General features: G+C 51.6%; 1 protein-coding gene, 1 long non-coding RNA gene and 1 other non-coding gene across 4 annotated transcripts; 2 read left to right on the top strand and 1 right to left on the bottom strand.

The window, feature by feature from the left end:
* LOC100736659 lies at window positions 1-5399 on the bottom strand. Its single transcript, XR_301013.3, has 3 exons — window positions 5252-5399; window positions 4936-5011; window positions 1-4441 (listed from the first exon to the last, which is right to left on the bottom strand). It is a non-coding gene; the product is annotated as an uncharacterized LOC100736659 (long non-coding RNA).
* Window positions 5473-25786, top strand: MAP1A (microtubule associated protein 1A). Of its 2 annotated transcripts, XM_005659678.3 has the most exons (7): window positions 5473-5738; window positions 6670-6771; window positions 14763-14845; window positions 15125-15265; window positions 15492-23646; window positions 23800-24020; window positions 24218-25786. In XM_005659678.3, the coding sequence occupies exons 1-7, from the start codon at window positions 5501-5503 to the stop codon at window positions 24371-24373; spliced, it is 9096 nt and encodes a 3031-aa protein (XP_005659735.3). In that variant the 5' UTR covers window positions 5473-5500; the 3' UTR covers window positions 24374-25786. The 2 variants fall into 2 exon arrangements, with proteins under 2 accessions (XP_005659735.3, XP_020952325.1); XM_021096666.1 differs by lacking the exons at window positions 5473-5738; window positions 6670-6771 and adding an exon at window positions 11671-11800.
* MIR2366-1 (microRNA 2366-1) lies at window positions 13552-13634 on the top strand. Its single transcript, NR_128446.1, has one exon. It is a non-coding gene; the product is annotated as a microRNA 2366-1 (primary transcript).

Genomic DNA, 26849 nt, shown 5'->3' with positions numbered 1-26849 from the left:
ATTAGACCCCTAGCCTGGGAACCTCCATATGCCGAGGGGTTCGGCCCTAGAAAAGGCAAAAAGCCAAAAAAAAAAAAAAAAAAAAAAGTTACTCCTCTGTGAAAAAGTTTGCACATGTTCCCTATTTCACTCACAATAAAAACCAAAGTCCTAACAATGCCTACAAGGCCCTATGTGATCTGGCCCCTATTATCTCTGTCTCATCTGTTATTCCTCTTTTTCTCACTCCTCTAGACCAGCCATAATGGACTTCAGCTATTCCTTGAATGTACCAGGCATGCTGCTACCTTAGGGACTTTGTACTGGCTATCCTCTCTGCCTACAAGACGCTCTACCAGATACCCAAATGGCCAACTCCTTTACTTCCTCCAAGTCTGCTCAAGTCTCATCTTACTAAGGCCTACCCTGACCAGCTCCTGTAAAATTGCAACCTTCTCTGCCCTTGCGCAATTCTTTGCCATTGCCACACCAACATCCTTAATCACCCTTACCTAGTATTTTCTCTTTTTTGCCACAGCACTAATCACTTTCTGAAATACTGTATAATTTACCTATTTATTATCTATCCCCCTGACTAGAACGTAAGCTCCCAAGAACAGGGATCTTTGTGTGTTTCATTTGTGCTGGCACACAGTAAGTACTCAATAAATATTACTGAATGAATGACACATACACAGAAAGAATTCTAGGCATTTTTTTAAGCATATTTAAAAGATTGCCCCACTTAATTTTCTTTTCTTTTTTCGTTTTTGGCCGTCCCGCAGCATAGCGAGTTCTCAGGCCAGGGATCAGATCAGACCTACAGCTGTGGCAACAAGGGATCCTTAACCCACAGTGCATACCAGAGGCACCACTTATCCCATTGCACCAGAGTGAGAACTCCCCAACTTAATTTGCAAAAAACCATAAGGTGGAGTGCTATTATTAATATTTTTTTTCGTCTTTTTAGGGGCACACCACTGCATATGGAAGTTTCCAGCCTAGGGGATGAATCAGAACTGTAGCTGCAGGTCTACACCACAGCCACAGCAACACTGGGATCCGAGATGCATCTGTGACCTACACCACAGCTCACTGCAACGCTGGATCCTTAACCCACTGAATGAGGCCAGGGATCAAACCCACGTACTCATGGATACCAGTCGGATTCATCACCACTGAGCCACGATGGGAACTCCTATTATAATTTTACTAGAGAATTAAAGCATAGAGAGGACAAATGACTTGCCTAAGTTCACACAGTCAGCAAGAGGGGAAGTCAGTTTCAGAGAAGCAGCTGTGTTTGAGTTAGCCCATACTTCTTAAATTCTTTGTAGAATGAGATGGAATCTTACTTTCCACAAATAAAGTAAATCATAAAGGTAGATGTAAATAAATCCCTAGATGAGAATTAAGGATAACAATGCATTCAAGGAAAAAGAGACACCTGAACAGGAAGTACCAGAAGGACTAAGGGAAAGGCAAGTGGCTCAGACTGACTGCATAAGAGGTTAATGCAAGGAATTTGCAGGAAGTATTGTTAGAAAGGGAAGTTGGGGCATATGATGAAGGATGTTCAAGAAAGAACTGATGAGAAGACAGAGAAAAAGTATTTGTGACTTTGCATAACTATAGAGGGAACAATATTTCTGCAAATCAAGTATTCCTTGAAGAAAAGTAACTCTATTCTATGAATATCTTGGAAACAAAAGATGCATACACAGGCACAGCCCCAAAAGTAAGTTATGTATTTAGATTCTTTTTACCACCATCCTCTTAACTATGACAAGAAAATTCTTAGAGATCCTTACAGTAAGGGGTAGCTTTGTTAAGACTAAAGGAAAAGGTAGTATCGGAGGCCAAACACTAACCTCCATCTCGGAGGCTAATGGAATGAACAGGAGAAAATAGTACCTATAAATGGCTCTTTTTCACTTTGGGGACTCAAATCACTTTCTTAAAATGAAGAGCGTGGCAGGAGTTCCTGTTGTGACACAGCAGAAACGAATCCGACTAGTATCCATGAGGATGCAGGTTCAATCCCTTGCCTCACTCAATGGGCTGAGGATCAGGCGTTGCTGTGAGCTGTGGTGTAGGTCACAGATGTGGCTCGGATCCCGCATTGCTGTGGCTGTGGTATGGGCTGGCAGCTGTAGCTCTGATTTGATCCCTAGCCTGGGAACTTCCATATGCTGTAGGTGTGGCCCAAACAAATAAATAAATAAAAGAGTGTGGAGAGTGAGGGAGGAAAAAAGGGGATTTCCTCCTTGTCCTTTGTAATGCTCTGTACAGGGAGGGTAAACCCAGTGCCTTTGATCTTCCCGTTACTTAATGGACAAAGAATAACTAGGGAAATTATCCAACAAATGTTTACTGTTGGACTCCTCTGTGTGCCCGACATAGTAATAAATGCAGACTTCTCCCCATCTCAAACTTTTTAGAGATTATTTTACTCAGTGCCTTGTTAAAGGTTATGTTGCTCAGTGCCTTTGCAAAAATACCAGTGTTTGTGCTAAGAGGTGACCCTGTGGTTGCTGGTATACATTATGATCATACTATTTTCCCCAAAAGCCAAGGATAAGCTTCTGACACAGTGATCCTGTAATCCAACACAACTCTCCCTGCGTAAGGAACATTTTATAGGCAGAACTGAATACGGGGTGGGAATGTGAGCTGCATACATCTCATCTTGGATATTTTGCTTGATAAGACCATGCGCTTCAGCAGAGCAGGCTGGAATTCTGCCAAATGAGCTCAGTCCCCCAGAAAAACTAAAGACATTCATCAGGCTAGCAGGAAGGAGCCAGTATTTTTTCTTTATGAATTATCAGAGCTAGCTTTAAGTCCTATGGAGATCTTAAGCATTGACAGGACTGTGGTACCTTCCTCTGCCACACATAAATAATTCAAGGTAAGAGTAATTAACTCCAATAAAATTCTGATTTCTCTCATGAGGACAACTTCAATAATTTAAATACCAAAATGAAATTATTTTCACAAAAAATTTAGAGATGCCCCTTCACTTTGTTAAGCATGTGTATGATTTACCTTTTGGGTACTTATCACTATGTATTTTGAACTGATGAAGGCCTAGGGGTTGAGAATCTCTTAACTGGCTTAAACTTAGCCAAGGCTACAACTACCTTTCAAACCAGTTGAGATTCATACTATCTTCTGACTTGTGCCCACTCTAGTGCACACCCAAGGAAAGAACCTACAATGGTATCTTCCTTTTACATCTCCTCTAACCTCCTTTTTCAGTGATGGATCCTTAAAGACCCCTTCTACAGTTCAAGGGTCCTTCACCACAAATGGTTTGGAAAGCATTGGTTGTAACCACTTTGTCTGTCAATGCTGTATGACAAAGTGTGTGGAAGAAACTAGAGAAAAGGAGAGTTCCCAAAGATCATACCTGGTCAGTTCAGTGTGTAAACAGTTAAATGAAACACTACAGTGGGTTTAATAACCACTAACACACGACTGCAAATGTCTCACTATCATGTATATCATGTTTCCAAGCAGATAGGCCTTTGAATGCTCCTGCCACAGCACACTATTCCTAAACACAAAATAGAGTTTTATACACTTTGCAATTCATATATAAACGTATTTCTTTAACATTTTTATTCACCTTTCTATGCCTTGCACATATGTGCATTGGTGTTTTCTGCCTTCAGTTGTAAAATTCTTCAGCATAGATGCCAAGACTCTATAGTTATCTTTCAGTACTATTACAGTCTATATTTGCAGGTCTAATTAATAAATGCCAATTCTAGCAAGTCTGCGATCACCGCTCTGAATTTCTGCTCCTACCATTCTCATTAGTGTGTAGTCCTTCCCCATACCAATCAGAGCTATTGTCTAACCTCTTTGTCAGACTTGATGAAAGCAGAGCTTATAGTTAACTGCCGCTGACCAGTTATACTGAGGATCTTGCTAGTTGCTATGGAAACTGTCCCCTTCCTCTCCCTACAACCTATTCTGTCTCTGCCTCCACGTGGCACTCTTTTTTGATTGCGGAAGAGGAGGCCTGCATATCTCTCTATGCTCTTTGCCAGATTCAGACGTGCAAATGGTGGGGTGGAGGTGTAGCAGAGCATTGTCTCATGTGTCATATAGGGTGAGGCATCCTCACCATCTTATGTTCTGCCGGTACTATTTCCCCCTCTCTGCTATAAAAGGGATTTTCAGGGCCATGTCAAATTTTTTTAATTGAGATAATTGACATAGAGCATTATGTTAGTTTCTGGTAGGGCCACGTCCAAATCGCAGAATGGATTGGATGTTTTGCTAAATATATGTCCCATGATAGGAACTAGGATTGCTGCGAGGTACTTAAAATGCAGACACTATCCAATCCTCCTCAGGGCCTCCGGAGAGGAGGTGGATCAGAACACCGCTCACAGGCAGCCTTGCTCAATCAGGTACTGTGCTCCTCTTCCTTCATTATACCATTCGGAAACTGTAAGACAAATGAGACCCAAAAAAGTACTGCTGGAGCCCTAGGGTTAAAGACAGGCTCTGTCTGATACGTATACATACAGAATGACTCAGTATCCTGAGTAAAAGAAGACACTGGAGTGCAGAGTAGGTAGTGGGGACACACTGAGGAATGGGGGAGGGGTAGACTTGCAGACCGCACCACTTGTACAAGGATGTTCCAGTCAGTCATAAAACAGTGTCAGCCTCCTTAGTCTTCTTTCACATCCCCCGGCTTTTTGCATTTTGGAAGGGCCAAGCCCTCTCTTGGTTCAAACATTGTCCCTTCTGTTTTGAGAATTCACTGGGGAAGTAATACCATTGCCTTCCAAGGTTACCCAACTCACTGTGTCACATTATTTGTAGTTGGGAAGGTCTTGCTTGGGTTTACTGAAACACCCCTTGCTGCAGTCTGAGCTCACTGCACTCAGCAGAGATGGAGACCAGCCAAACACTATCTTCGGAATAACAACTCACCAGGGACTCAGGGCCGGAAGGTCATTCTGTCCCTCTGATACTGCACAGCTTCCCAGTGCACACCCAGGGCCCGAGGCTATGAGGTCAGGAAAAAAAAAAACAAACAAACCCAAATTGTGTTAACACCAACATGGAAGGACAGAAGGATGCAACATAAACTCGAGGCAGAGAGGGACAAGATGGCTCCCCTCAGTTCGGGTGAGGCTGCGGAATTGCCAGATAGTACTTTTCCGGGGAAACATCCTAACTAGAAGCTTCTGGTGCCGAGGTACTAGACTCGCCCCTCCACCCGGTCCCTCAGATAACCCACTCCTACCCAAGTCGGAGTGAGATCTCTCAGGAAAATGAGTGGGGGCGGAGTGGGACAGCCACCAACCCCCGAGCCCCTCCCCAGGCCCAGCGAAACCGCAGAGCAGAGCTCCGCGGCCCCTTCCCAGCCGCTGCGGCGCCAGTGCTCCGCCCCCTGACAGGCAGCAGCCAATGAGCGGCTCCTGCCGCCGGCCTTTAAGAACCGCGCGCACTCTCCCAGCCGCCGACGCCGGCCTTGCACTCCAAAGGAGTTTCCATGGAGACCGAGGCTGGGCCCGGGCGGCCTCGCGGCGTTGCCATGGAGACAAGTCCCGGGCTAGGGCTCCGAAGCCCCGGCTCTCCGCTGGCTCAGAACCCCGCGGAGCCGCTGTACAAGGCCGGAGCCGCCGCGGCGGCAGCACGCTGGGACCTAAGGAAACACTCTTTGCTCATTGTGATCGGCGATATCGGTTCGGAGAGTCAGCTGAGGGCCGTGCGGGCCCACCTTGAACAAGGTGAGCTGCTGTCCTGGATGCTCTCGGGACATCCTTCATCCCGTGCTTCTTTGCCATCTGCATCCTCCAACCGTAGTGTGCTTTTCTTGAGATCTGCGCGCCCTGTTATCTGAATCATCAGCCCCTGGCCTGTCACCTCCATCCTCTGTGTCACACATCTGTATTCCCCCACCCCAGCTGCCAACATCTCGCTTCCCCATCCTTCCCGCACACCCTGTGGTGTTCCACAAACTCCCTGAGGAGGGGTGGGGAGCTCTGTGTACTGCCTGGGGAGCCCTTTCTAGTTGCACCCCTCTCTCCTGCAGTGTCATGGGCCAGACGCCCTAAAAGTCCTCACCATCCCCTGGAGAGTCCAGGTCCCTACCTTAATTTCTTCTTTAGGTTTCTGAACAGGCACAGGGTGCTTTCTGAACGCCGCAGACAAATCTCAAATATCCCAGTGCCAGCGGCCAGACTGAGAGTGACCTTCGTGACCACAGGCTTCTCAGTCCTTCATTGCCTGTGGCGCAGTGCTGCGGAGCCACCTGCGGGTGGAAGCCAGCCGCGGAGGAGTGTAGGCAAGGAGGGGACCACAGAAGGAGAATTTAGAAACCTACCTAGCTGTATCCAGAAGGAAGGGGCTCTTGGGTGTCATTTCTATCTCACCTGGTCAACTCTGCAAGAAAATTCCTACATACAAACTTGTTAATGACCAAATTTAGCCTAAACTCTGCCCTTCTCCCTCTGGCTCCAGCAAAGCCCAAGAAAGGCACAGGATGGGAGACAGGCAAAGGTACTAGCCACCCTTCTCAAAGACATCAGTGAGGCTGATCATAGCAATTGCTCTTATCCCTTCCTTCTCCTTACCCCTTCTGTGAGTTTGGAAGTTCTCTCAGAAGTCTAGTCCCTCTGACCTTATCTAGGTCCCTCTTTGTTTCTTTTTCTCTCACAGGCATTCTCTCCTGGAACATTGACTTATCATCCATTGACTTGAACCAACAATTGAGACTCTTCATTACCCGGCATCTAGCTCACTTCTCCTCAGAGGTCAAAGGTTAGGATTAGTATCAATTTGTCTCTGTCCTTTGGGTGAGGGCTGGTCACAGAAGATCAGAGGTCCAGTCTTCCAGGCAGAACTGGCCTTGTGGGAGGATTGGGTGGGGAGGAAGGGAGAGACGCCTGAGGGGAAAGTTGTAAAGCTCCCATAGCTATCCCTACATACCCGCACACTGCAGACAGATGGTATGATGGTGGGGGAAGCCTAAAGAACATAATTTCTACCTCAGAAGAGGGTAGTTTTATGAACAGCTGTTGACATGCACTAAGAGAATGAGGTATCAATCATCTGTGTAAAAATTCGCTCTTTTTTGTGTGTATTCCCTTTTCTGTATACCCTGGCCTCCTTGCTTCCCTTTACAAAAGCCCTTGAACCCCAGACTCACCTTCCCAGCTTCTTGCTTAGCATTTTTTTCTCAAGCTACAGAGCCTACCCTCCAGAATTCAGGGTTTCTGGTTCCTCCTTTGGCTCAGTCAACCGATGTCCAGAGCAGAGCAGAAACATTGTACCAAAGACCGATGAGCACCATGAAATCCAGAGTGGAAGCAGGTTTTCCTGGATTTACTTCTGCAAGAGCTAGTCATACTTTGAGGTTTGGCTCTGAAATCAAAGTTCACGGTTTGCAATTTCCCATTCTGCTGGGTAGAAGAAATGGTCAGGAATTTAAGAAAACAATATTTTAGGAACTGCTATTCCATGACAGTATCTGTGGGGAAACTACAGAAAGCCGTATATCTCATTGTTAAAGTGCTGGGCATCTGATAATGTTATTGGTAAATGCTGACAAGCTAATTCGTACACCATTGTTTTTATGGAATATAAGTCTACCCAACTCAGCAGTCACTGCTGGAGTTCCCTTGTAGCTCAGCAGGTTAAAGATCCGGTGTTGTCACTGCTGTGGCTTTGGTTACAGCTGTGGCTTGGGTTCATCCCCTTGTCTGGGAACTTCCGCATGCTGTGAGCATGGCGAAAAAAGAACAAAAGTCATTGCCACCAAATGACTGAATTTATATCTTATATAGATAATTCTCAATTATCCAGTATAATAGATAATCACCTCCCCTTCTTTTCTGCTCCTCCTGCTAATTGCCACATCTTTGGTCATTTCCCTGATCACCTATTCCTCTAGAGTTGATCCTGGAGAGAGCAGACAAGGTTAACATGACTAATGCTCCATCATCTTAGGAATATATGCAGCACTTTAAAAATTTGAGGCTGACGTCTTCTTGATGTGACTGGCTTCCTGTGAAGCTAGCCAGTCACTGTTTGAGACTGCCTTCTGTTTACAATTACTCATGTCATTGCTTCCTCCATCAGCTCTAGTGATTGACAAGTGACAGTTTCATAACTTTATTAATCCTACGAGCTTTTGTACAAGGCTGGATAAGGGAATGACAGCAGATGAAATTAACAACTGGATTGAAGTTTGGAGAGTATCTGCTGATGTTATTAATTCACACTGAATTCTCTAACCTTGTTCTTTTAGACACAGATGTAAGAGTAGATGCTTTCTGGAATGACATAGGAATGATCATAACTTAAAACAAAATAATTAGCCATTCTTCAGAATAAGATGTGGGAATACTTGGGAAAATGCTTACAGGGAGATGTATAGTTACTGTCAGGGACCTCTCAGAAACGAGTACCAATATGTAAACAGCTACTAGGTCCTTTCAATCAAAGAGTTTTACTATGGTGTCCATAAGGGGCTTAGGCCATTATACCTAAGATCAGGGCTTACTTTTGAATATTGTTAGTTTTATGGTGGCCTGACTATGTCCCTGGAGAATAGTGGAGAATTTCCGGGAAAAACCCACATGGCTCAGACAGCCTCAGCCCCACCCGTGCTGGCTTCTCTTTCAGCTGTCCCCACAAACAACAGTCAGCCCAGAGCAGCTGCAGGCACTGCCCCTCCTTTCAGGCTCCCTTTAGTAGGGAGGCAAAGGGAACTAGGCTGCTGATTTCAGTAGAGAGATATGCTAATACCTTATGATTTAATCCTTTCTGCCCACCCCAAAGGCTGGACCACCATCCCTCTCACCTCTCCTTAAGCCCTGGGCCCAAGCAACGGTAGGGAGAGTGTGGTTATTCCTGCCACTAGCCCCCCCCCCCACACACACAGAAAAGGCACTGAAAAGGAGGGGACACTTTAATGGAGAGTCAGTAGCCCAGCTCCTTCTAGTGGTCACAAGTGGTAAAGGCTTTCCAAGGTGAATGTTGTACCAGGTAGTCTCCAGTGGTGACTTGGAGCCTTACTTTCTATCTCCTGCAAAAGAAAAGAAAAGAAATCTAGAGCTTGGGAGTTCTCTTGTGGCACAGAGGGTTAAGGATCTGGTATTGTCACAGCAGCGGCTTGGGTCACTACTGTGGCACAGGGTCAACCCCTGACCCAGAACTCCCACATGCTGAGGGTGAGACCCCCCCCCCAAATCTAGAGCATCCAAGCATCTTAAAACAAACCCAGAAACAACTAGAACAATGGGAAACTGAGCTTAAATAACACTCTGATACTACTTCTATTATTGAGCACGTACAGAAAAGGGAGAGGACTTCATAATTTATAATTCACAATTGACATTCTATGACTCTAAAAAAGCACAGGCTTAAGGACCAGTTTAGAAGCCTTCTGTGTGACTCTGTATCACCACTGATGCAAGCGTTAGTTCTATTACTTCTGCAAACATGAAGACCATTCTGAATTAATACAGCAGTTCATTTGGCTCCTAGAACTGAGGTTTGCGATGAAGAGTACTTTAAGTCCCTTCCTGCAGGCATCTCCAGTCCTGGGTTTACCTGGGAGCTAAGTTATTCCTAGAGTTGGTCTAGTCTGAGATTTTGATTTAGGATTTCCCTGGTCACTTAGGTGCCCTCTCATAAATCCTCTACAAAAGGGGGACAGACTTCCAGTGGCATCTGTGCACTGCAGGTTTAGGATTCTAGCAATGAAGTATTTTTTCATCTTTTATGCCATTCACCCTTGACAGCATTATTGGAGGATGGTACTAATATTATACTCATGTTATAGTTCTGGAAGTAAACTTTCAGACTGCTTAAGTGGCTTGTTTAAAAGCATGATTAGTAAAACGGTAGAGTCAGGTCTCAAATCCAGGACTTCTGATCTCACTCTGTGTTGAGCTCAGGCCTCTCTCTCTTTTTTGGCATCTCACCATTTCATTGCAGCAGAGCCAAGGAACACAGCGGATGGAGGTTTGGTTGTGGTGGGTGGCTATTCAGAGGGTGAGGGCTAAAGGAAAACTCTACTGTGAGTTGGAACTTTGCCCAGGGTGTGGTCCCTGGAGGTAAGAGCTGAAAATAAGGGTGGGCTCTGCATTGGGCTGGGAAGGGTTGTTTTGTTCTCAAGCTATGTGTCTATCCAAGTTTTCCTCCTCGCCCACTCCAGAGAGCCCTAAAAAGCAGGGAGGAGATAGAAGGTTTGAGGTGGAAGGAAATGAGAACTATGAAGGTGCAGAAGGGAGGTGCTTCCCTTCTGTGGTGCTGGGAACTCAGCCTGGTTTGCATTGTGTATCTCTGCAGATGGCCTCCTCCATCCAAATGGGGCTGTTGCCATGTTGCTGCTTTGCATCCCCGGATCTGAGCAAGGATTCCTCCCCCTCTGTAGTCCTCCCCACCACCACCACCACTGGTGACTCAGCTCCTCCTCTCCTCTAGAGGCAGCTTAGGGGGGATGGGGATGCTAAGAGCAAAGACTATTTTGGCTTCTCTGACCTTCAAAAGCAGCTCTTGGCAGCCTGGGGCAAGGGTGGGGCTGGTGCTGGGGTAAAAGTGGGTGGATGCTATCATGAGGAAGGCTGTAGGAATTGGCCAGGACTGGGGAGGGTTGATGGAAAGGGAAGAGGGCAGGGAACAATTCTGTGGGAACCTGAGCATCACCTGGTAGGAATGCAATGCTTGAGCTTTCAAGGTCCTCTCCAAGTCCTAGAGCATATGTTATCAAATTTGAGACAGAGGGAGACTACCGGAAACTGGAATACTGGAAGGATTAAGATTTTATAAAACAGAGACATCAGTGAAACATAGCAGGGTGCAGAGACGAGGAAAACAGGGTTCCAACACTACAAAGTCATTATACTTTTTTAGTCCAAAGAGTACTTTATGTAACATTTAATAATTGGCCCATAGTAAGAAAATCTTGTAGGGCTGGCAGTGATCTTCTTTTATCCCTTTAATTATTTCACTGAAAGGCAGAAAGAACCCTGAATCTTCAGAGAATGCCTCTTTATACCCAATGACCAAGAATTCCAAGTATCAGTGCCTGGGGGGTTGCTGTGCTGTGCTGTGCTGCATTGGCGGAGAGTTGCATGCAGTCCCTGGCCCCCTGTGCCCCACCCAAGATAGGATCAGGACCATGTGTCCACTACAGAATTTCAAACTACTTCCAACCTAAATAAGACTTATTTCTGTTTGCCATCCCACCCCCACCCCCATTTCTGCAGCTGTGGCTCAGAAGGCAGCAGAGCTCAGTTCAACTCCCTCACATCATCCCCAGCTTAAAGTAGTCCCCTTATTCCTACCCCATGCTTTCAGGCCCCTAGCCTCTTTGTCTCCTGCTCCTCTAGGGATTGAAGGTCATTCCCTGGGTCTGAGGGGAGAGGCAGCAGATGGTTCCTGAGAGAGGGGGGAGGGCCCAGGCAGACCATGCCTCCTGTATCCCTGCAGTGTGTGGTACAGGGCTTTGGTCTTTGGGCTGATGAATATTTCTTAACTAAGCAGGGTTGGGGAAAAGGGCCCTGTGGGCCATTGGAGACCATCCTGGCTCTTTGAGCTGCGAGACAACTCCTCAGCCCCCACCAGTCCGAAGCACCAGAGCACTGTCATTGTGAAGGCAAAGAAATAGTTAAGTCGCTAGTGCCGCGTCATGGACCAGCCCCTCTTCCCCGCCCTGGCGCCGCCCTCACCATCAAGTGCCCCCCCCCACTCCCACCCCTAGTGCCGCAGACTCTTCCCTCAAGCTGCCGGCTGAGGCCGGAGCCGCAGCCTCATGAGGGGCTCCCTCCCACACCCGAGGGTAAGAACCGAACCAAGCCAAAGGGCTTGGCATGGGGGTGGGGGGCGTGGGGGATGCTGAGATAGGGAGGTGGGATGAGGGTAACGGAAAGGGAGTTGGTACCTAATCTGGTGTGTCTGGAACCATCCCAGCGTGGGCGGGCAGGGTGACGGAACAGAGAGAGAAGATGAACATTACTGGTTATGGGGCCAGCCTGGACCCAGAACCAGGAGGAGGCCAGTGGGTCTGGGATGGTGACAGTCCACCTCGAAGGCTGGGCCAAGTTGGTAGATAGCAGCGTGGGGGCAGCAGCCGAGGGGGTGTCACTGGCTCTGCCGGGCAGCGTTGGGGGTTGGGGGCTGTGTGTTGGGTAGGGGCAGAAGAATCTGAGGGGAAGGCAGAGATTATGGGAATGCACCTAATGGGAGGGTCTCTGGGTGTCAGCTGCTAGAGGGCTCAGCTGCTTCTATGCTGGGGTGAATGGGACCGCGAGTTTTTGCCGAGTAAGGGAAGGTGGGGGACACCATGGAAAAGAAGGGAGGAAAGGGTCATTAAGACGTGGCATGCACCTCTTCACAGGCCAGCCTATTTGCAGTGGGCTCCCAACACCCATTCCCTGCGACTGGCTTTAAACTTGGACTCTTAAGTCCCCCTCTTTCTGGCTGCCCTCGGAGATTGAGAGCTCTCTCTCTCCAGCAGCTGCCCCGCATTCCCAGTCCTGTCAACCCCACAGGTTCCCAGTCAGGGCCCCACCCCCATCTCATCTCTGCTCCTCTTCCCAAGATGGGGGCTCGGAACAGAGGAACCAGTTTCTTCTCCCTCTCTGTGTTCCCCCCCTCCCCACCCCCCATGCAGAGGCAGCCAAGAAAATGACTTGTCATGCTGGGGTGGGGGGTGGGGGCGGGGAGGAGCCAGAGCTCAGCGCGCACACTCGCACACACTCACACACTGCGGCAGACTGCAGCTGCCCGGCGGCCCCCCTCCCCTGCCGCCTCACTGCGGAGACACCTGCCCTCCCGCCTGCTCCGCCTCAGCACCCGCATCCCACCCCCCACCCCATCACTGCCCCTGCTTCCCGAGAAGTCTTCGCCAAAGAAAAAGGGAAAACAAGTCAAATGCCTTCAGTGGGGTTGCTGGGGGGAGCAGAAGAGAGAACCGAGGCTGAAAAGGAGGGGGACAGGATATAAACCTCGGAGTCGCCGGTCACGATCCACAACGGGAGAGCGCAGGGGTGAGGGATGGAGTCTTGTGCCAAGACCAGAACTTGGATCAGAGGAGTCGACTAGGGGACTGTGGGGAATGGTAGAATGTGGGGAGGGGGAGTTATAGATAGAAAGCAAATCCATCTGTACCACAGATATTTCTTTCTGACCCTCGGGTTCCAATGTGTGACCTTGTGCGTCTGTGGTGGGGGCGGGGGAGCGGTGGGCAGGGAGCAGGGAGAGGAATTGCCCTTCTCAGTCTAAACTACTGAGAGCTAGCCTAGGGCTGGCCGCTCCGTGAACCATGATAGCCCTCATCCATCACCTACCCAAGCCCTGCCCCTGCGTGTCTCTGAGGTGATTCTCATCCTCTGAACTGACCTCAAAGCGTCCCTCAATTCCCAACTTAATAGAAGAGAACCCTTGAACTCCTCCTGGGCCCCACCCACTCTGTATGGGGGTTTGGTCTTCTGACACCATCCATAGTTCATTTCCCCTGCAGCTGCAACTGCAGCCGGGTGCTGCCAGATCTGCCTGATCCTGGCACCACGGCTCTTCCGCTTAACAAAGGCCCTGGCCCCAGGGTCCTCTTGTCTGAGCCCCAGAAAGAGGAGAGAGCGCTGGGTCACAGAAGAGGGTCTGGGGGACAGGTTATGAGTCCTCCCACCAATATCCTCCAGACAGCCCACTCCCCAGACCATCTGTTCAACTCTGTGTTTGTAAGGTAACTCTACTATGTGCTGCAGTCGGTAAGGGCAGGAGCAGGGGATGGCAACATCCTTCTTCAGCATCTTCTGTCTAACCTGCCACTTTCTTTCTTTGCTGCATTGCATGGTGTTTCGTGTGAGTCTGGATACGGGGAATAAGGGGATTTGAGGGTGTGTTACGCTTCTACACAGCCTGGGGGAACACCCTGAACCTCTCCTTCCTTATTAGTTTTTGTTGTGAACCCCTGACTCCCCTCTCTGGGACAGAAGGCCCATAGGAGAGATGCAAGGATGAGAGGAGAAACTGTTCCCATGGGATCGGTTGTGGGATAGTGAGCCAGGCCTCTCTGGAGCCTGGGGACATGAAGGTGAGGTGGAAGAGGGAGCTGTGAAATCTTTGTTGGTGGGGACAATATGATCCTGTGCAGGCTTGGCCTCTGAGATGCCAGAGAAGAGAACCAGAGATCCTATTTCTACTCTTTGCCATGTAATCCCTAAAGGTTTAGGTAGTACAAACTTCTAAGCCTTTTGGAATAGGACTTGTGGCTGCAGAGGGGGATTTGAAAGGAGGATGAAGAGTCTGTAGATACTGCACAGAAGCACCCACCTCCCTATTTTCAAACGTTCTGGCAAGAAAGCATAGGGCAGAGGCAAGCTAGTGAGGAGAGGGCTGAGTGAAGACCATGGTCCCAGAAGCCCTCCCTCCAACTGAGCCCCCCAGCCCCAGGCAGCACCAGGAGCTTAGTGCTCGAGAGGGACAAAAGGTTCTTGTCAACAGGGCAGTCTGGGGCGGGAGTTAACAGGCAGAGGGGATAGCAAATGAAGGGAGGGAGAAGACAGCCAGTGTGGGAGAGGGAAGGAGGAAACCCTGAAAGGGAAGGGCAGCGGGACCCAGTTCCTAGACCTTACTCAGCAGTTTCCACAGTGGCAGGATCTAAGGATAGCCAGGCCTCTCTTTCTCCCGTAAGCCCCATTTTCTGATAGCACATTCTTCCTCGCCTGCCTTCCACAGTGCCTCTCCATTTTAGTCTATACCCACTTCCCTCAATACAAATTCCTGCATCTCTCCCTCAGGCCAGAGGACCCTCTGCCACCAGAGTGAGATCCTAGAGACCATCATCCTGGTAAACCCCAGTGCCGACAGCATCAGCTCTGAGGTAAGGCCAGGGCCTTTGCCTTGCCACCAGGGCCTGCCGAAAGTGCCATAACCCACCCTTGCCAGTGCTACTGCTGTAAGGCCAAGAATTCCTGGACCTGGCTTTGAACCATCCTCTCTCTGCCATCTAACCTGCCTCACAATCCCAGCCCCACCCTGGAAGTGTTGTGGGGCTGCCAGTGGGGAACGTGTCCTTGCAGTACTGAGGGGGACCAGGAACATTCAGTGCCCTTTCCTGGGGTTCCTCCATTGGTGACCAGTCCTCTCCTTCTGCCTCTAGGTTCGCCACCTGCTGAGCAGCCCATCAGCTCATAAACTACTAATCTTGAGTGGGCAAAGTTTAGAGCCTGGGGGAGACCTCATCCTACAGAGTGGCACCTACTCCTATCAAAACTTTGCCCAGGTCCTTCACAACCCAGAGGTAAGTTCCAGGTCTGAGTGTCTGAGAGGAACAGAACATGGGGTAGGACTAGATCTGTGAGGAGGGATCCAAGGAAGGGAACATCCCAAGTTCCTTGACCCTCAGGGATGCTGGAAGAAAGGTAGGAAATCACCTCAGAGATGGAGATTAGCAGATTGACTCTAAATCAGGTTGAGACAATCCCAATGACCCGACTGATTGAGCCTTCTGTCTCCCATTCCTCTAGATTGCCCAGTTGCTCAGCAATAGAGAGTCTGGGACCCAGGCTTTCCTCACCGTGTCCTGCTTAGGGGAGGGTGATTGGAGCCACCTGGGACTATCCAGTTCCCAAGAGACCCTGCACCTCCGGCTAAACCCTGAGCCCACGCTGCCCACCATGGATGGCGTGGCTGAGTTCTCCGAGTATGTCTCTGAGACTGTGGACGTGCCATCCCCCTTTGACCTGCTTGAGCCCCCCACCTCAGGGGGCTTCCTCAAGCTCTCCAAGCCTTGCTGCTACATCTTCCCCGGCGGCCGAGGGGACTCTGCCCTCTTTGCTGTTAATGGTTTCAACATCCTGGTGGATGGTGGCTCTGATCGCAAGTCCTGCTTCTGGAAGCTGGTGCGGCACCTAGATCGCATTGACTCGGTTTTACTCACCCACATCGGGGCAGACAACCTGCCAGGCATCAACGGACTCCTACAGCGCAAAGTGGCAGAACTGGAGGAGGAGCAGTCCCAGGGCTCCAGCAGCTACAGCGACTGGGTGAAGAACCTCATCTCCCCTGAGCTTGGAGTTGTCTTCTTTAACGTGCCCGATAAGCTGCGGCTGCCTGATGCCTCCCGGAAGGCCAAGCGCAGCATTGAGGAGGCCTGCCTCACTCTGCAGCACCTGAACCGTCTGGGCATCCAGGCCGAGCCACTGTACCGTGTGGTCAGCAACACCATTGAGCCACTGACCCTCTTCCACAAAATGGGTGTGGGCCGGCTGGACATGTATGTCCTCAACCCGGTCAAAGACAGCAAGGAGATGCAGTTCCTCATGCAAAAGTGGGCAGGCAACAGTAAAGCTAAGACAGGCATCGTGCTGGCTAATGGGAAGGAGGCTGAGATCTCCGTGCCTTACCTGACCTCAATCACTGCTCTGGTGGTCTGGCTACCAGCCAACCCCACTGAGAAGATTGTGCGTGTGCTTTTTCCAGGGAATGCTCCCCAGAACAAGATCTTGGAGGGCCTGGAAAAGCTTCGGCATCTGGACTTCCTGCGCTACCCCGTGGCCACGCAGAAGGACCTGGCCACTGGGGCTGTGCCTGCCAACCTCAAACCCAGCAAAATCAAACAGCGGGCTGATAGCAAGGAAAGCCTCAAGGCCACAACCAAGACAGCTGTGAGCAAGCTGGCCAAACGGGAGGAGGTGGCCGAAGAGGGAGCCAAGGAGGCCCGCTCAGAACTAGCCAAGGAATTAGCCAAGACAGAGAAGAAGGCAAAAGAGTCATCTGAGAAGCCCCCAGAGAAGCCTGCCAAGCCTGAGAGGGTGAAGACAGAGTCGAGTGAGGCACTGAAGGCAGAGAAGCGAAAGCTGATCAAAGACAAGGTGGGGAAGAAGCACCTGAAAGAAAAGATTTCAAAGCTGGAAGAAAAAAAAGACAAAGAGAAAAAAGAAATCAAGAAGGAGAGGAAGGAGCTCAAGAAGGATGAAGGAAGGAAGGAGGAGAAGAAGGATGCCAAGAAGGAGGAGAAGAGGAAAGATACCAAGCCTGAGGTCAAAAAGGTTTCCAAGCCAGACCTGAAGCCCTTTACCCCTGAGGTGAGAAAGACCCTCTACAAAGCCAAGGCCCCTGCCAGAGTCAAGACAGACAAGAGCCGGGCTGCCCGTGGGGAGAAGGAGCTGTCTTCTGAGCCCCGCATGACACCCCCAGCCCAGAAGGGGGCTGCACCACTTCCAACAGTCAGTGGCCACAGGGAGCTGGCCCTTTCTTCTCCAGAGGATCTCACCCAGGACTTTGAGGAGTTGAAGCGTGAGGAGAGGGGGTTGCTGGCTGAACAAAGGGACACAGGACTAGGAGAGAAACCACTGCCTCCCGACGCTGCAGAGGAGGGACCCCCAAGCACAGTGGCCCAAGAGACACCACCCTCTGTCCCAGGGCTGGAACCAGAAGAGCCTGTGATAAAGGAAAAAGAAGTTGTCCCAGACATCCCTGAGGAACCAGGCAGCAAGGACAGAGGCCCAGACTCTGGAGCTGAAACAGAGGAGGAGAAAGATACCTGGGAGGAAAAGAAGCCAAAGGAAGGAGAGGGGCCCCTTGAAAGAACAGAAGCCAGAGAGGAAAGTGAACCTGAGGTAAAGGAGGATGTGATAGAGAAGGCTGAGTTAGAAGAAATGGAGGAGCTGCACCCATCAGATGAGGAGGAAGAGGAAGAGACAAAGGCTGAGGGATTTTACCAAAAACATATGCAAGAAGCCTTAAAGGTAACTCCAAGGGGCAGGGAGGCTCTTGGGGGCCGGGAACTGGGACTTCAAGGCAAGGCCCCTGAGAAGGAGGCGTCATCATTCCTAAGCAGCCTGGCTACCCCTGCAGGAGCCACTGAGCACGTCTCTTACATCCAGGACGAGACGATCCCTGGCTACTCAGAGACCGAGCAGACCATCTCAGATGAGGAGATCCATGATGAGCCCGAGGAGCGCCCAGCTCCACCTAGGTTTCCCACGGGTACCTATGACCTCCCTGGGCCTGAAGGTCCTGGCACCTTTGAGGCTAGCCAGCCTGCAGATGGTGCTGTTCTCGCCACCTCCGGCAAAAGCTATGGAGCGCCAGAGACCGAACTCACCTACCCCCCCAACATGGTAGCTGCCCCTCTGGCTGAAGAGGAGCACGTGTCCTCAGCCACCTCAATCACTGAGTGTGACAAGCTTTCTTCTTTTGCCACATCCGTGGCTGAGGACCAGTCCGTGGCTTCACTCACAGCTCCTCAGACAGAGGAGACAGGCAAGAGCTCCCTGCTGCTTGACACGGTTACAAGCATCCCTTCATCCCGCACTGAAGCCACTCAGGGCTTGGACTACGTGCCCTCAGCTGGTACCATCTCACCCACCTCCTCACTGGAAGAAGACAAGGGTTTCAAATCACCACCCTGTGAGGATTTCTCTGTGACCGGGGAATCAGAAAAGAGGGGAGAGACTGTAGGGAGAGGCTTGCCTGGAGAGAGAGCTGTGGAAAAGGAAGAGGAGGAGGCTGCAAATGTACAGATGTCTGAGAAACTTCACGACCAGTATGGAGCCCCAATGTTTGCTGCCCCTGGGCACACCCTACATCCAGGGGAACCAGCCCTTGGAGAAATGGAGGAGCGCTGCCTCAGCCCAGATGACAGCACAGTGAAGATGGCCTCTCCTCCAGCATCTGGCCCACCCAGTGCAACCCACACACCCTTTCATCAGTCCCCAGTGGAAGAAAAGTCTGAGCCCCAAGACTTCCAGGAAGCCGACTCCTGGGGAGATACTAAGCGTACACCAGGTGTGGGCAAGGAAGATGCTGCAGAGGAGACAGTCAAGCCAGGGCCTGAAGAAGGCACATTCGAGGAGGAAGGAACGGTGTCTCCTCCCAGGAGCCCCCAGGCCCAAGAAGAGCCCCTCAGCATTGCTGGGGGACAGGTAGGCTGCACCATCCAACTGCTGCCAGAACAGGACAAAGCAATAGTCTTTGAGACTTTGGAGGCAGGAGAGCCCACAGGCCCAATTCTGGAAACAGAAGCTGTTCCCAGAGATTTGGGAACATCAGTCCAAGAACCCAGTGAACCTCAGAAAGATGAAGTACTCCAATTTCCTGACCGAGGCCTCTCCCCTGGAGAGGCAGAGTCCCTCTCTGTCCTCAGCGTGGTCTCCCCAGACACTGCCAACCAAGACGCCATCCCTAGGTCTCCCTGTGGCCTGACAGAGCAGCACCTACGCAAAGATCTTTGGCCACAAGTATCTCCAGAAGATACCCGGTCACTTTCTTTCTCAGAAGAGAGTCCTAGCAAGGAGACCTCTCTGGATATCTCTTCTAAGCAGCTGTCTCCAGAAAGCCTTGGCACCCTCCAGTTTGGGGAACTAAGCCTAGGAAAGGAAGAAAAGGGGCCTCTGATGCAGGCTGAAGACACCTCCCATCACCCAGCCCCTGTATCTATTCCAGAGCCCTGTGCAACCACGGTGTCACCTCCCACAGATTGGACCAGTGGATACTCTGCACAGGCAGACATCACAGATGAGAGCCCTGATGGAAAATTCCCTGCCAGCTCCTTCTCTCACTCTGCACTGTTAGGAGATGGGAAGCACTTACCTGGAGTGATAACAAGCCCTGATGAACACATTCTGACACCTGATAGCTCCCTCACCAAGAGTCCTGAGTCTTTGCCAAGCCCTGCCATGGAGGATATTGCCATGGAATGGGAAGGCAAAGTTCCAGAGTTGAAAGACAGAACCCCAGAGCAGAAGGAGAAGGGACCTGAGCCAACAGATGAAGTCCTACAGCAGAAGGACAAGACTCTGGAGCACAAGGATATTGTCACAGAGCAGAAGGATACAGCCATCGATCAGAAAGATGAGGTTCTGGAAGAAAGGGACAAAGCTGTGGAACAGCAGGATAAGAGTTTAGAACAAAAAGGCAGAGCCTTAGAACAAAGGGACACAGCCCAGGAACAGAAGGAGAAGGCCCCTGAAGTAAAACACAAAGACTTAGAATCAACAGACAGAGACTTAGAACCAAAAGACAGAGATTTAGAACTAACAGACAGAGACTTAGAACCAAAAGACAAGGCCCTGGAACAGGAGGACAAGGTCCCAGAAGAAAAAGATGAAACTTTAGAACAAAAAGTCGGAGACTCTGAACATAAAGACAAGGTTCCAGAGGACAAGGTCCCTGAACTGATGGGTAAGGCCTTAGAACAGACAGACAAAGCCCCTGAGCAGCACAAGGCCCCAGAACCAAAGGACAAGGCCTTGGAAAAGAAGGATCAGGCTTTAGAACAAAAATACTGGGTCTTAGAACAGAAGGGGGAAGCCCTGGAACAAAACATTAAGGCTGATGAACAAAAAGGCAAGACCGTGGAAGAGAAGGACAAAGCCCAGGAGCAGGAGAGCCCTGTGCAGGAGGATAAAACCATGACCCCGAAGGAGATGATCCTAGAGAAAAAATCTCCAGAAAAAGTCAAGGCTGTGGAGCAAAAGGAAGAAGTTCTGCTGGAGAAGACCAAAGCTCTGGGGCTGGAAGAGAGCCCCAGGCGGGAGCAGGAAGAGAAGTACTGGAAGGAGCAGGATGTGGTCCAGGAGTGGCGAAAAACGTCTCCAACCAGAGGGGAGCCGGTAGGAGAACAGAAAGAGCCTGCCCAGACATGGGAGGACACATCTCCTGAGCAGGAGGACAGGTACTGGAGGGACAGAGAGGATGTGGTCCTGGAACAGGACACATACTGGGGGGAGCTGAGCTGTGAGCGGAAGGTCTGGTTCCCTCATGTGCTGGGTGGCCCTGGGGCTCGGCCACGGTACACAGAAGAGAGGGAGAGCACTTTCCTCGATGAGGGGCCAGATGATGAGCCAGAAGTGCCCCCCTTGGACCGTACACCTCAGAGCCCCTGGGCCTCAGACTTCAAGGGCTTCCAGGAGCCCTCACCACAGAAGGGGCTGGAGGTGGAGCGCTGGCTCGCTGAATCACCAGTTGGCCTGCCACCAGAGGAAGAGGACAAGCTGACTCGCTCCCCTTTCGAGATCATCTCTCCTCCGGCCTCTCCACCTGAGATGGTTGGACAGAGGGTTCCGCCAGCCCAAGGACAAGTGAGCCCTATCCCAGAGCCTAAGCCCATGCCACCGATGAGGACTGAATCCACCACCCCGTCATGGCTGGCTGACATCCCTCCATGGGTGCCCAAGGACAGACCCTTGCCACCAGCACCCCTCTCCCCAGCTCCAGCTCCCCCAACACCTGCCCCAGAGCCACACACTCCTATGCCTTTCTCTTGGGGCACAGCTGAGTATGACAGTGTGGTTACTGCTGTGCAGGAGAGCACAGCTGAGTTGGAAGGGGGGCCGTACTCCCCTCTAGGGAAGGACTACCGAAAGGCCGAAGGGGAAGGGGAAGAAGAAGGTGGGGTTGGAACTCCTGATGGCAGCCCCCTCACCACAAATGTCCCAGAGGCCAGCAAGAGCCATGTCACCAAGGAGCCCGAGCAGACTGAGCCAGAGCAGAGAGAGCCCACGCCCTACCCTGATGAGAGGAGCTTTCAATATGCAGACATCTATGAGCAGATGATGCTCACTGGGCTGGGCCCCGCCTGCCCCACTAGAGAGCCTCCGCTTGGAGCCGCCAGGGATTGGCCCCCACGCGTCTCAACCAAGGAAGAGGCTGCTGGCCGAGACACATCTGCAGAGAAGGAGCTTTCATCTCCTGTCTCACCCCATCGCCTCCAGTTCGACAGTCCAGCGTTCAGCTATGCAACTCTGGGGGGACCCACCGTACCCTCCAGGCAGGAGCCTGAGCCAGGGCCAAGTGTGGATCCCGACCTCACCCCACCTGCAGTACCACCCCGTGTCCCTATTCCCCAGAGCAAAGGCCCAGGCTCTCCTCTTAATGGTAACATCCTGAGCTGTAGCCCAGATAGGAGAACCCCTTCCCCCAAGGAATCAGGCCATGGCCACTGGGAGGACAGTACTAGTGACTCGGAGCTTGAGAAGGGGGCTCGGGAGCAGCCAGAAAAAGAGGCCCAGTCCCCAAGTCCCCCTCACCCCATGCCTGCAGGCCCCTCCACGTTGTGGCCTGAAAGTGAGGCACATACCAGCCCTTCTGCGGACTCACACCTGGGTCCTGCCCGACCCAGCCTGGACTTCCCTGCTTCAGCCTTTGGCTTCTCCTCATTGCAGCCAGCTCCTCCACAGCTGCCCTCTCCGGCGGAACCCCGCTCAGCACCCTGTGGGTCTCTTGCCTTCTCTGGGGACCGAGCTTTAGCTCTGGCTCCAGGGCCCCCCACCAGACCCCGGCACGATGAGTACCTGGAAGTTACCAAGGCTCCCAGCCTGGACTCCTCACTGCCCCAGCTCCCATCACCCAGCTCTCCTGGGGCCCCTCTCCTCTCCAGTCTGCCACGACCTGCCTCCCCAGCCCTCTCTGAAGGCTCCTCTTCTGAGGCCACCACACCTGTGATTTCGAGTGTGACTGAGCGCTTCCCTCCTGGCCTGGAGGCTGCAGAACAAGGGTCTGTAGAGCTGGTCCCAAGAATGGACCCAGCTGCCCATGGCCTCTGGGACCTCACTCCTCTGAGCCCTGCACCTCCAGCTTCACTGGACATGGCCCCAGCTCCAGCTGCAAGCCTACCTGGAGACATGGATGAAGGCACCCTGCCCTGCCGCCTAGAGTGCTCAGCGGCAGCCACTGAGAAGCCAGGCCCCTCACAGAGTCCCTCTGGGGATTGTGCCACCAATGGCCCAACTGAAACCAGCCCCAAGCCCCCAAGCCCTGTCCCAGCCAAGGCTGAGAAGGCAGAGGCTGAGGCCTGCCCTGCCTGGGAACATGGGGCCTGGCCTGAGGGAGCTGAAAGGAGCTCCAGGCCTGACACGCTGCTGTCCCCTGAGCAACCACTGTGCCCTGGAGAGGCCTCTGGAGGCCAGCCTAGAAGTGTCTCCCCTGAGATTGAAGCTGGGCCCCAGGGATGTGCTGCTGAGCCCCGGCCACATCGTGGGGAGCTCTCCCCATCTTTCCTAAACCCGCCTCTGCCTCGATCCACGGATGACAGTGAGCTCTCAACTGAGGAAGCTCGGCTGGTAGGGAGAGGGGGGCGGCGCCGGCCCGGGGCCCCTGGGGCCACAGGGGGTCCATGCCCGGTGGCAGATGAGACACCCCCGACGTCAGCCAGTGACTCAGGATCCTCACAGTCAGATTCTGACGTTCCGCCAGAAACTGAGGAGTGTCCATCCATCACAGCTGAGGCAGTCCTTGACTCAGATGAAGATGGGGACTTCTTGCCTGTGGACAAAGCTGGTGGGGTCAGTGGAACTCACCATCCCAGGCCTGGCCATGACCCACCCCCTATCCCCCAGCCAGACCCACACCCATCTCCTCCCCGCCCAGATGTGTGCATGGCTGACCCTGAGGGGCTCAGCTCTGAGTCTGGAAGGGTAGAGAGGCTACGGGAGAAGGAGAAGGCACAGGGGAGATTGGGCCGTAGGGCCCCAGGCAGAGCCAAGCCAGCCTCTCCTGTCAGGCGTCCGGATCTTCGGGGAAAACGCTCGCCCACCCCTGGTAAAGGGACTGCTGATCGAGCATCCCGGGTCCCACCCAGACCACGCAGCACTCCAAGCCAGGTCACCCCAGCAGAGGAAAAGGATTCACACAGCCCCATGTCCAAGGGTCTAGTCAACGGACTCAAGGCAGGACCAAGTAAGTAAAACATGGAAAGTGGGAGAGATTGTGGTTTGGGGTTGGGTGTGGCTGGTCAAGGGCTCCAGGAGCCAGAGGGAGGGAGGAGGGAGGAAGAAGGTTGCCGAGAGTTCTACTTTCCTCTGCAATGAGTCCTCTGTCTTGTCTCTACAGCAGCCTTGGGCTCCAAGGGTGGCTCTGGCCCCCCGGTATATGTGGATCTTGCCTATATCCCGAATCATTGCAGTGGCAAGACTGCTGACCTTGACTTCTTCCGACGAGTGCGTGCATCCTACTATGTGGTCAGTGGGAATGACCCTGCCAATGGCGAGCCGAGCCGGGCTGTGCTGGATGCCCTGCTGGAGGGCAAGGCCCAGTGGGGGGAGAATCTTCAGGTGAGAGGCAAGAAACACCAAGGAGGTAGTCTAGTCCAAGTTTACTCAGAGGCAAGAGTGGACCACAGTCTCTGTTCATAGAAAGACTCAGCCCTTTCTATGGGCAGTGGCACTGCTTCTGGACCATGAGGTGCCCCATCCCCCAACTTCCCTTCCCTTCACATTCTCACATCGGGCATGTCTTGTCTCCCTCCTAGGTGACTCTCATCCCTACTCATGACACAGAGGTGACTCGTGAGTGGTACCAGCAGACTCATGAGCAGCAGCAACAACTGAATGTTCTGGTCCTGGCTAGCAGCAGCACCGTGGTCATGCAGGATGAGTCCTTCCCGGCCTGCAAGATTGAGTTCTGAAAGAACCACTCTCCCTTCTCCAGGAATCTGTTCCCCTAGCTCCTTTAGAGAATGGCTACCGCTGAGTCCTTTGGGGTTGAGGGATATGCAGCTGGGGGTGGGGGTTATGTGTGGCAGGGGACGGGATGTCGTGTGGGAACTTAGGCTGGGCTAAGTGGGAGGGGTTATCATTCCCCCCCCGCCCCCCCCGCCATCGATGCCTGAAAGGAGTCTCAAAACCAAAGGTAAAAGGATTGGGATGGGGGAGGGTACAAAATTAGGATATGAAGTCATGTGATGCCTGAGAACCCTGGAGTGACACCCTCTCAGCGCTGCCTAATGCTGGTATTGGGGAGGAGCGAGGGCAGGTCTCAGAGAGTAACCTCCTCCCTCATGGTGGGAGATCATATCCCCAACCCCAGGGACCTCTTTATCCTAATCTATTTATTTAGCATCCCAAGGAAGGATTTCCAGTAGTAATTTATGTGACCTGGGGGCAGGATACTATCAGTGAGGTGCCCAGAGCTGCATCCTTTCCTCCATGTCGCATCCCTTTACCCACCAGAGTCGTGGTTCCAGCAGGGGTCTGGGGGCATACCTCCCTCCGTATCTGAATGTCTCAATCCAAAACTTGAAGCTCGTTTGACCAACAGATTGGTGAGAGAAGAAAGGAGCTTAACCTCCCAGCCCCTGCTTCATAACATTTGCATCCGAAAGCTGTGCCCAGACCAGGCCTACTAGGCAGCCAAAGGGGCAAGGAGAACCCAGCCCCAATCCCAGAATTTTTCCAAGCTCCCTGACCTTATGAAGTTTTCACCCCCCAATTCCAACTATCCTGATCCCTTCTTATACCTTGCTTGGCATTTATCTGCATGTGGTCATCTGCTGTGACCGGGTGTGTAACGGGTTAAAAAGCCACTGCCTGACATCCCAACATTTGACGCCCCAGCAATGTGTGACTCCCCCAACATTCCACTATGCCATTCTGCAGCTGAAATGGGAATGCTGGCTGCCTTTCCAGCTCCAAATTCTTGGACAGAGGATCTGAGAGGTGGAGGCCATGCCAGAGGACTTGGGGAAAATGAGAGGGAGGAAGGAAACAGGGAGATGAAGCTGAGCTAAGGCTTAACTCCTACTGAGTGAGAGGAAAACAGGCCAAAAATACCACCCCGGGAGAGGACCTCACCCCAAGCAAGCCAGTAAGCAGCCCTGCCAGACTACCGCCCGACTAAGAAATCCAGACGCTATCGTCAGGGCCTGGCTTTTCTGCCAAATGACTGTGTGGAAACCAAAATGGGCCCGCCTGTGTTCTTCCTAGCTCCCACCCTCCCGTGCTGCTGTGCTCTGCTCCTCCCCACACCTCCCTGCTATAGTTCCCAGCTGCTGTAAGGGAGCTGCCTCCAACTCTTAACAATAAATCAAGTTCATTACAGATGCTGTGGTGCTGCTTAAGCTTTTTCTGACTCCACACATTGCTGAGTTCCAGGGTCCTGGCTTCTACCTCTCTGCTTCTACCAGCATTGTCATTTATCTCGATGCCTTTGAGGTCTGGAAGCCATTCCAGGACCTAGGGAAGCCGGAGAATACAGGGTGGATGAAGGGAGAAAAAGTTATGGGAAGCCAATATAATTTCTGAAAATAGCTGAGAATGCCTGAATGGGGAATAGGAACCGAGGGTGGGGACATACATTTGGTTTGGGGAATGGAAGGGAGACAGTGGGTCTTCTGAGAAGGAATCTGCATACCATGGGGTCAAGAGCTGAGGACCCCATAACCCTCAAATACCTTGCATAGGAGAACACAAAAGTGGTAAGAAGTTGAGGGGCCCTAAGAGATCCAGGGCCTACTTAGGTTGTAAACACCTTTCACGTGTGCAGTCAGCCTTTCTAGGAAGTAAAACGTTGGATTTTCCCCTGCAGTGAAATCCTTTAGAGGCTTTACATTGGGAGAGTCTTTTCTAGGCTCTCCCAATGTAAAGGTGTCAAGCAGGTAAAGAAAGAACATAGTCTCTTTATATCAACTCCTCCTGATAGTCACTCTCAAGCATCAGAGTGAAAAATTGAGAGTGATTTTAACAACATTTGGTGAGAAAGCACTATACTCTTCAGTACCTCCCAGAGAGAGAAACTATCTTCCTGGTAACACTACTTGTTTAAGAAATTTGGGTGAGTTCCCATCATGGCTCAGTGGTTAATGAACCCAACTAGCATCCATGAGGATAAGGGTTCGATTCCTGGCCTCACTCAGTGGGTTAAGCATCCAGTGTTGCTGTGAGCTGTGGTATAGGTTGCAGATGCGGCTTGATCTGGCACGGCTGTGGCTGTGGCGTAGCCAGCAGTTACATCTCTGATTCAACCCCTAGCCTGGGAACCTCCACATGCTGTGGGTCTGGCCCTAAAAAGATAAAAAAATAAAAATAAAAAAATAAAAGAAATTTGGGGGTGGTGGGATGATTGTTATAGGGACCTGCTGGGATGCCTGATCTCCATGTTTTTAT

This window comes from Sus scrofa, chromosome 1 (assembly GCF_000003025.6).
Source record: "Sus scrofa isolate TJ Tabasco breed Duroc chromosome 1, Sscrofa11.1, whole genome shotgun sequence".
Classification (NCBI taxonomy): Eukaryota; Metazoa; Chordata; class Mammalia; order Artiodactyla; family Suidae; genus Sus; species Sus scrofa.
This window is presented reverse-complemented; position numbering and strand designations above follow the sequence as displayed.